The 9468-nt window shown below is 51.5% G+C and overlaps 1 protein-coding gene across 7 annotated transcripts; it reads left to right on the top strand.

The window, feature by feature from the left end:
* The first annotated feature begins 26 nt into the window (after positions 1-26).
* On the top strand, positions 27-9277 carry KYAT1 (kynurenine aminotransferase 1). 7 transcript variants are annotated; one of them, XM_031556186.2, is made up of 15 exons: positions 27-183; positions 715-773; positions 1707-1821; positions 3719-3777; positions 4274-4424; positions 5037-5186; positions 5516-5602; positions 5717-5845; positions 6001-6121; positions 6782-6858; positions 7076-7165; positions 7247-7433; positions 7619-7695; positions 8042-8128; positions 8321-9277. In XM_031556186.2, the coding sequence occupies exons 3-15, from the start codon at positions 1738-1740 to the stop codon at positions 8387-8389; spliced, it is 1368 nt and encodes a 455-aa protein (XP_031412046.1). In that variant the 5' UTR covers positions 27-183; positions 715-773; positions 1707-1737; the 3' UTR covers positions 8390-9277. The 7 variants fall into 7 exon arrangements, with proteins under 7 accessions (XP_031412046.1, XP_031412045.1, XP_010719159.1 ...); XM_031556185.2 differs by having other exon boundaries at positions 709-773; XM_010720857.4 differs by lacking the exon at positions 715-773 and having other exon boundaries at positions 28-183.
* The last annotated feature ends 191 nt before the right edge of the window (positions 9278-9468 follow it).

Raw genomic sequence — 9468 nt, 5'->3', positions numbered from 1 at the left:
AGTCCCCCCATTGGCGCGTCGCAGCCCAACTGCTGCCAGCCCGCAGCCTCACAGACTCCTCCCAGGAAGTCCCAGCAGCAGATGAAGCATTTCGGGTCCATGGAGAAGCCGGCATACATGCAAGTTCAGCCCAGGCACCGGGGCCAAACTTCTGCAGCGTAATGCAGCGTGGCCCAGCTTGACGTAAGTCGGTTTTGCCCCCACTGCTGCCCCTGCTGAGGGGCCAACGCGTGTGCCCTCTCTGGCTGCTGCTGCTGCATCCACCCTGCGCTCCCATTGTGCCCTGTGCCGTGGTGGCTGCTGGGGTCCTGTGTCCCCCCGAGCCCTCCAGGTGCAGCCTGGCAGTGTCTGGGAAGCACTGGGGTGGAGGAGACCGCAGGAGTGACGGGTCCCTGCGGTGACCTTTTAGCTGTGCCCCGTCCTGCTTGGCCGGCTCTTTGCAGGGAGCACAGCTACAGCACTGCCTGAAAACCCAACGAGGAGAGAGGATCCCTGAGCTTTCCCCCGGCTTTTTGGCTCTCTTGTGACTGACCCCACTTTCAAAATATTGCTCAGGGCTGGGGAGGGGAAGCAGAGTCCATTTCCCCAACCCCGGAGCTCCCAGCGCTGCCTCCAGCTCCTCGCAGGAGCCTTGTGCACAGCTTCCAGGCACGCTCTGCAGGACAGTGCAACCCAGTAAAGCCCTTTTTAATGCCTCCATTTTGTCAGCCACAGGATTAGTTCCCTTCACACCGCCTATCCCAGCTCCTGTCCTCTGCACAGGAAAAAGACAGGTATTGCACAGTCCCAAACAACATTGTGCCATGTCCCTTGTTTTCCGTAAGTCATGCTGTTTTTTTCCACCTGGGCAAAGAGATGTTAAACTGGCTGGCACCTGCTTTGTATTTGTGTTAAAAGTAACATACAATGCAGAGTGGTCTCACATCCTGCACGATGGGCAGTGCATCCTTATCTGTGGGCTGGCCAGCTTCAAATCTGATGTGTTTTTTTTTTATTATTGTTTTTTTGTAGCAGGATAAATTAACCTGTAGCTGGTGAAAATAAAAATACACGCATCCTCCAGACTCACCCCTTTTATCTAAAGCATCTAACAAAGCGCTGTTATTTCAGCTTTAATACCACGTGCTTCAGCAATGCTGAGCGGGCTTGAAGTGAAAGAATGGTCTGTTTTAGGCACAGAAATTAATTTGAGAAATTAACTAAAGAAAACCTAAACACCCAAATCCATAATCATATCTAAGGCCCATGTTTCCCTTGAAAACCCCAATGGGCAGTGTGTCTGAGCAGCATGGCCAAGCCACAGCCCCAGCAAGGAAGGTGAAGATGCTGCAGGGGAGGAAGGCAGAGGCTGGTGGCAGCAGAGAATGTAGTGTTGGAAACCCTGTTTCTGAGGGATGCCTTCTTGCTGGTGTCTGTACCCCAGTGCAAAGAAGAGCATGAAAATGGGGGAGAGGAGCAGAAGCTGCGCTTTTTTTTGTGATCCTGCCCTCGTGTGTGTTGCAGGCACAAAGGGCAGTCTCAGCCCTAATTGACATTGCACTGACAACACACACATCCTCTGGTCTGCATTTACTACCCAGAGTGCAAAAACTCAGCTTTGGGTCTGGATTTGCACTGTGTCCCCAGGTACGCAGAGCTTTTGCTTTGTGCCTGCAGTCAGGGAGTGATTTTCTCATCCCTTTGCTTTGTGTTTGGGACCAATGCAGGTCTGTGCTGTGAGACAGCAGGAGCCGTGGCATGCTCAGGAGAGCAGGACCGTTTCTGCGTCACTTCTTACTGGAGAGGAATTGCAGCGTTGGATATAGCTCGTACTGCAGCGAGGTACTGAATGCCCAGCATGGCTACTTCTGGCCTGGAGCCCAGTCCTTGGCTCAGGCTGCAGCTTGTGGAGCCAGGGAGTAAGCCATGGCAGTGGCAGTAGATAGGGCATGTCAGGAGAAGTCACACTGCTGTGATCTCCTCTGTAGCCTATTATTTCCAGGTAGCGTGTTTAAAGGGAATACCTCAGAAGCATGAGAGTATACTTTATAAGGAAAAAAGCTCATTGTTTGTGGGATTGCCTCACCTGAAGGCGTTTTCTACTAAAGCCTCTTGGGTTGCAAAATATTTTGGAAATGAAATATCAGCATCCTCCTGGAGAAAGAAACTTGCAGAGCAAGAGAATAACATGCAGTGGGGAGACAGTATTGGAGTGCAGAGCATGGCTTCAGCTGCTCATTCTGCATTTGCAGACCACTGTCCTGCCTGGCTACTAGGCAAATTGCAACTGGAGGATCATTGTCAATGTGAGGAGCAGAATAGGCTGAAATGGATCTGGGGGCTACATGGCTCTGAGCCTGTGTTGCTCTCCTGCACAATGGGCAGCAACACAGGGCAGCATCACACAGGCTGGGGATGGGACAAGGAGGCATCAAAGGAAGAAACTGTGCCATTTCCATTTCTGAAAGGATGTGAGCCTTTCCTCCAAACTGGCAATTTCTAGACTTAAGCACCTTATTCCTGCTGACCCCATCACTCTTGCCAGTGCTGTCACATTATCTGACCTGTGGCCAGCAGCAGCCCCACCACAAAAAATACAGCACTGGAGCTGTTAATGTTTAACTCTCAAATATCTTTTACTTTCCAAGCCACAAATCCTTCCACTCCCATCATAAACAGCTAAGGCACAGGTCTTGCTGATTGCAATGCTCATGAGCTTGTGTAGCAAAGAAAGAGAATAGGGGAGAGGCATGGGGCTCCCCTATACCCAGGGAGGCAGCGACTACTGATCACCCTTGGCCACCTGCCTGGCCCACGGGGAGCACAGAGTCCACTCGCTGCCCTCTGAAACACAGAGCTCCTTGCATTAATTTGCAAAAATCCCCAACGAAGGCTGGGGTTATGTAAAGAATCCAAAGACCTCAAGGAAAACATTCTTGGTGCACTTCTCAAAGGCTGGGGCAATTTTGCAGGAAGGGCAGCAGCAAGCAGGTAAGTGGGGAGTTACTGCAGGGGAGACCCTATATCCCCCCATCATCCTGACAGATCCTCTTCCTGCACATCCTAGCTCCACATCTCACATCTTGGCTGTTCTCATGTGCCTTCCTTGCCGTGTTTAAATGCATTTTACTTGCTGTGGGGAAGATAATTTTCTTGGCTCAATGCTTTGCAGATGCGCTGCTCATGTCTCCATGCTGGCTTTTCTTGGTGCATTAAGCATAATTTGTCTCCAGTTTCCAGTCCCCTCCCTGTCTCGTTGCCTTTTCTCCTGTGCTGCTGAGTTATTAAATTCTGCCTCTGCTGCTTTTCATCATCCTTGTGATAAATCCCCCATCAAGGACAGCAGACTTCTCCTGCCATGCTTATCCAGCTGGAAAGAGGCTTTTGCTCTGTATGCTTCCCCCATAGCACATGGATATTAGACACCAAAAGGCTTGAGGGCCTGGCAAAGAGATTCTTATGATGGGGGAAAACAGACATTATTCAAAGCAAAATTTTGAGGTTCAGGGTTATTGGACTGACTGTTAGACCCTGGCTGAGCTCATTTGACCCCATGCTTTATTCCAGCTGGAAACAAGGTATAAAGCATTGCTAGCGCCTCAGTGAGGGTACCTGCTGGGTGAGCAGAGGTGGGAGGGCACAAATATGAGGGCAACCCTCCTGGGAGGGCACGTCCCTTTCTCTCGTGGCCCCACTGCCACTGGTGAAAGCTCCAAGCTTTCTTTCTCACTCTTTGCAGGCAAAGATGTCAAGGCCAGTGCAAGCCCGGAGGCTGGAGGGAGTAGATAAGAATATCTGGTGAGTTAAGCTGCTACTGGGCAGCTCCTGTTTTACCCTGGTGGTCCTCATGGCTTCAGGCAGCCTAATATAATGGGCTTTGCTCAAAGCTGTGCTGCACCCAGCTTCAAGCTACAAAGCACTGATGAGATGCTGAGTATTAGGTGGGCACTGAGTCCAGCCAGCCTTACCTTTGCAGACCTTTCATGATGTCTGAGTGCAAATTTTTGCAGCTTGAATACCTCTGGTCTGATCAGAATTGGTGTTGTCTCCTTCAAAAGGATTAAAACCGTTCCCAGTGAGATAGTACCTGGCTCTGTTATAATTAATACAGGTCTAAAATGCCCTGTGCTTGGGGCAGCAATGAGGATGGGCCAGAAAACAGCCTTGTCATGGAGGCACCCACCTCGCTCCCTGCCATTGGGATGCCAGCAAGCAGAGCCAGTGCCACCAAGCTGCCCCAGGCTGCCCAGACCCTCTGTAAATGCTTACTGTTCTCTTCCTTCCATCTCTCCAGGGTGGAATTTGTAAAACTGGCTACCACCTACTCTACGGTGAACCTGGGCCAGGGCTTCCCCGACTTCCCCCCACCAGAATTTTTGAAGGAGGCATTCAGCAGAGCTGTCAGCGGGGAGAAGCACATGCTGCACCAGTACACCCGTGCCTTCGTGCGTGGACAGCCTCCTGCTCGGCGGTACCGCGAGCCTTGCCCATCAGATGGGCCATGGGCAACACGTATCTTGGCTGGGGACATGGGCTGGGTATCCCCAACTGCTGTGGTGGGCAGGTGGAAGTGACTCAGATTTGCATTAACAAACATCTCCTTGCAGTACCTTGCAGCTTTGCCTCTGTCTTCTTTCCAGAATCCTGCTTTGCCATTGCAGAGGTCAAGGTGGCAGTTAGTAGTTTCTGCAATGCTCCTCTGACAGTGCTGGCTGGGCAAGGAGAAGCTGCTCTTATTTAATCGTCACCTGCAATTGCAGTGACAGAGCTGGCAATAGCTGGGGTATCTTGCAAGGAAAAAAGGAGAGAATTGTTTCAGGAAGGAAACATGCCCCTGCTCTGCTTCAGGGACACATTGGCTGATGTGGAGGACCAGGAGACACAGGGTTTATTGCTAAAGCTCCCATGGCACAAGGCACCTGAGTATGTGAGGTGCAGCCATCGTGGTACTGAAACCAGACCCAGGGCACTTGACTACCCAGCCCCATCTGAGGGGCTCATTCCTCTTTCAGAAGGCTTCTACCAGTCACTTCCCACCTGTTCCTCTCACCCCACAGGGTCATCCACCATTGGTGAAAATCCTAGCCCAGCTCTTTGGGAAGCTGCTTGGACGAGACCTGGATCCTATGACCAATGTGATGGTGACTGTGGGGGCATACCAGGCCCTTTTCTGCTGCTTCCAGGCTTTCATTGATGAAGGCGATGAGGTAACCCCGGGAACTGGGCTTGTCACATGAGCAGCCTTTCCCTGGGAGAACTCTTTCTAGATCTGCTGGCAGCTGCCGCCTATTTTTTTTTAGCCTGTTTGCAGAGCCAGAAAGGCTTTATCCCCATTCTCAGTATCTGAGCTTCTAAAGGGAAAGTTGCAGCAGGGCACAGACTCATTTTTGCATAAGGCAGAATAATTCTTTTGCGCCAAGTGATGTTCTTCCCAATTCACTGCCCATTGGTAATGCATGTTCTCCATATTACAATAATTCAGGGATTCAGATCTGAGCAGGGCCAGGAGGGTGCTGACATTCCCCATCTCTTCCAGGTGATAATCATTGAGCCCTTTTTCGACTGCTATGAGCCAATGGTGAAAATGGCTGGTGGGACACCTGTGTACATCCCACTGAGACCGGTGAGTGGGTCAGAGCAGCGTCACTGAGGAGGGAATAGGAGTTGTACCATGGTGAGCAGTGAGCAGAGAGCAGAGGCAGCAAAGCAAGCTGAGATTCTCTTCTATTCTCTCTAGAAAGCTCCAAAAGAAGGAAAATTGATGTCAAGTGCAGATTGGCAGCTGGACCCAGCCGAACTGGCTTCTAAATTCAGTGAGCAGACAAAAGCCATCGTCCTGAACTCACCCAACAACCCGCTGGGCAAGGTAATGGCTCTGGCTTATAGGGACAGCCCTGAGAGAGCTGCTCCAGCTCAGCCAGTCCCGTCTGAGGTGCAGCAGCAACTCCACCTTCCTAATGTACAAGGAAGAGGGTTCTGCGGGAGCACTGTGTGCTCAGCTCTGCTCCCTGCCTGCTGCAGGTGTTCAGCCGAGGGGAGCTGGAGCTCATTGCAGACCTGTGCGTGAAGCACGATGCCCTTTGCATCAGTGATGAAGTGTATGAGTGGCTGGTGTACGACGGGAAGGAGCACATCCGCATCGGTATGGAGAACAGCAGGGCTGATCCTGAGCTTCTCCTGTGGGTACATCTTTGGGCAGCTCCATCCAGGAAAGGAACTGGGAATAAAACTGGGGCCCCTGGCAATTGTAAGGGCTGCCTACATGTACAGCTCTAGCAGGCCCATTAGAGGTATTTGGCTGTACTTCAATTTCAGCCACCACACCAGGGCTTTGTTCTGGAGCCTTGAGTTCTAGAACCACTGAGTTGTGGCTTCACAACATGAGATCTGGAGAAAAGAGCCTTTTGGCTTCAGTGAAACTGGATTTTATCCCCTACAGTGTAAAGCCACAGTTTTCTGGGTGCCTCTAGTTTTGGGACATCCATTTCAGCATGATTTCAGAGGTCTCTCCTTTCTGTCTCTGTAACATGCAATTACCCTGTTGCAGGGAAGTAATACTGGCATCCCTAGGAACTCTCGGGACTGGTATACGGGTATAAAACCACTTGATTATGAAGACATGTTGTTGAGAAATCTGTCCGGCTGCTTGGGGTGTGCCTTGGTGCTCACCCAGGGGAAAGATGCCATCATGGCCCAAAGAGACCATCTTGGTTCTGGTGGGAAAAGATCTCCCACCATGTCATTAGCACAGCTCAGACATCAGCATGGCAGAGCCATCAGCATTTCTCTTGCTTATTGCCAGCCAGTTTGCCAGGGATGTGGGACCGCACAGTGATCATCGGGAGTGCTGGAAAAACCTTCAGTGTCACTGGCTGGAAGGTAAGTTCTCCATGCAACACCTCATTGTCTCCCTATCCCTGTCCCTTTGCTCTAGGTCACACTAGGCACAGCACTGAGGACAATTGCACACTTAACTTTGAGCATCAGTTCCTCAAAATACCAACACTACTTTACAACAGCCCTGTCTGGAAAGTTGTTACCAAAGCTTGAAGAGCCACCTAATCTTACCACCTTCCTCCTCCTCTCCCGGCCATAGGTGGGTTGGACTGTGGGATCCAACCGGCTCCTGCAGCACCTGCGTACTGTGCACCAGAACTCAGTGTACCACTGTGCTACAGCTGCACAGGTAAGGCAGCTCCTTGCAGCCAGTCCCACAGCCCCCGAACCAGCCTTGGCCATTTTCCCACTGCTTCCTCTCCCTTCACAGGATGCTGTGGCTGAAGGTTTCCAGAGGGAGCTTGAGCACTATGGGAAACCAGACAGCTACTTTGTCCAGCTGCCCAGGGAGCTGCAGCAAAAGAGAGACCAGCTGGTCCAGAGCTTGGTTGCGGTGGGGATGAAACCCATCATCCCTGAGGGCACCTACTTCTTGGTGGCAGATATCTCCGAGTTCAGTGAGTTCTGATGTTGCTTGGGAAGGGCAGAGCAAGGGGGTCAGCTCAGCCTGGTACCACTGCTAGCGACAGGAACCTGCACAAACACCATCCAAAGAGGAGAGGGACCACACATTTGAGCTCCCAGAGGCTGTGGGTTCGGGGTGAGGCACCCAGCCACAGCCTCTGTGCTGCTCCTCCTGCAGAATCCGAAGTTCCTGATGTCCCCAACTCCGATGAGCCCTACGACTCCAGATTTGCAAAGTGGATGGTCAAGAACAAGGTAAATTTGTCTGCTCCTTTTTCACTGTGGTGACTGTGGGTGGGTTTGTGCCATCACAAGGAGCCTGTAGCAGCAGCAATAGCATCAGTTGGCAATGTCCTCATCCAGGCTCGGTTTTAGGATCACGGCCATGGTGCCAGGCAGGGCTGGGGCTCTCCCGTCCCATGTGTGTGTCCTGCAGACCAAGGCTGGGGGACATTTGGGGTCTGTCAGGTTTCAACTCTGTTTAGTCTGAGCAGAGCATCAAGGGCATCTATGAGCCCGTCTACGAGACTTGTAAACAACAGGTCACAGCTTTGCCCCCTGCCCATGGTAGTTACATAACTCTACATCTTCCCCTCCCCAGGGACTGGCGGCCATCCCGCTCTCGGCGTTCTACTGTGAGGCCCACAAGGGCAACTACAACAGTTTCATCCGGTTCTGCTTTGCCAAGGTGAGACACATGGCCAGGGCATCACAGCTGGGCTGGCCAGCCCACACCCCTCAGGTTTGGCTGTGCCTGCATTACATGAAACACAGGACAAGAATTATTTTTTTTTTAGTATGAACAACAAGTGTAGTGAGGGTTCCCCCCTCACTGGGAGGTGGCTGGAGGCCACAAACTGAACCCATGGTGTTTATTTAGGAGGATGCCACACTGAAGGCAGCAGATGACATATTGCAAAAATGGAAACTGGAGAAAACTGCTCCCTGAAGACACTGCGGAGGGAACCAGGCTCCCCACGACTGCACTTCTTCCTCTTCCTTTACTTGGCTACAAACTTTGCTACATCCTGATTTTTGTGCTTTCGACCACATTTTCTGTCAGACAAGTGGTTATGAGGTCTGCCAGGCCCAGGTCTGGGGGACACAGCTTTCACTGTGAAACAATTGCAAGCAGTGAGCCTCCATGTGCACTTCTGCTATTTGGCATTCTTCCTTCATGTTTAAAGACATTGCTCATCAGTTCTGAGATGTGTCCAGCAAGACACGAGGGTAAGGATGGCTCCTGGGGTCTTTTCCACCACCAAATTCTGAAAAGGCATTTCAGGACCTACCTGCAGGGCCATGCTGGGTGCCTTAACTCACTGCAACACTGCAGGGCAGCATTCCCAGCAGCACTCACTTTCTTCAGGAGACTGTGTGGGGTCACTGCCCTTCAGCAAGCTGATTCACACAGTCCTGAAAGCTGTAAACCCAGAGAGCTGATGTTTCCAAAAATTAGCAATATTCCCTTTGACTTTGGGAAGGTGAGCACAGGTTCAGTAACCGTCAGCCCTCAGGAAATAGGTCTTTAAATGGAGCTTGGCTACAACCAAACCTTCCGTGTGCACTCATACATTGCACAAAGTTACGACTGGCAGCATCCCCTGGGCTGCAAAGCAAAACTGCAGCCTCTGATGGGTGCGTGCAGCTGGGAGGGAGGGCTGGGGTTGGTGGGACAACAGGAGCAGCATTGCAGAGGGTCGTTCTTGCATCATTCTTCATTTCAGACTGGATAAAAGTGTAGGACATGATCAAAAATTGCGCTGGAGTCATGTGCAACATGAGATAAATATTTGTGACTGTTAAATTATTAAAGTTGAATTAATTGATGAGTAAACGTGTCTGTAATTATGAGGCCGATGCAGATCTCCCAGAGAGCTGCCACCCGTTCCCTGGGTAACATCTACACCACGTCCCACGGCAGCAGCGCTGCAGGACTTCAGCGTTCGGATACAGCTCAGCAGCATCCTGCCGTCACCCATCCTCGTGCGCAACGCAGCGCACCCTGCTTAACTCGCCAGGCCGCGC

Source organism: Meleagris gallopavo, chromosome 19 (assembly GCF_905368555.1).
Source record: "Meleagris gallopavo chromosome 19, MGAL_WU_HG_1.1, whole genome shotgun sequence".
Classification (NCBI taxonomy): Eukaryota; Metazoa; Chordata; class Aves; order Galliformes; family Phasianidae; genus Meleagris; species Meleagris gallopavo.
Note: the sequence above shows the minus strand (reverse complement) of the source record. Positions and strands in the feature narration are given on the sequence as shown.

Excerpts from the sequence above, each read along its gene's own strand:
- KYAT1 (XM_031556186.2), top strand. The coding sequence starts at position 1,738 with ATGCTCAGGAGAGCAGGACCGTTTCTGCGTCACTTCTTACTGGAGAGG. Across the intron at positions 5,846-6,000 it reads CCAACAACCCGCTGGGCAAG|GTGTTCAGCCGAGGGGAGCT; the intron begins GTAATGGCTCTG and ends TGCCTGCTGCAG. Across the intron at positions 8,129-8,320 it reads TCCGGTTCTGCTTTGCCAAG|GAGGATGCCACACTGAAGGC; the intron begins GTGAGACACATG and ends GTGTTTATTTAG.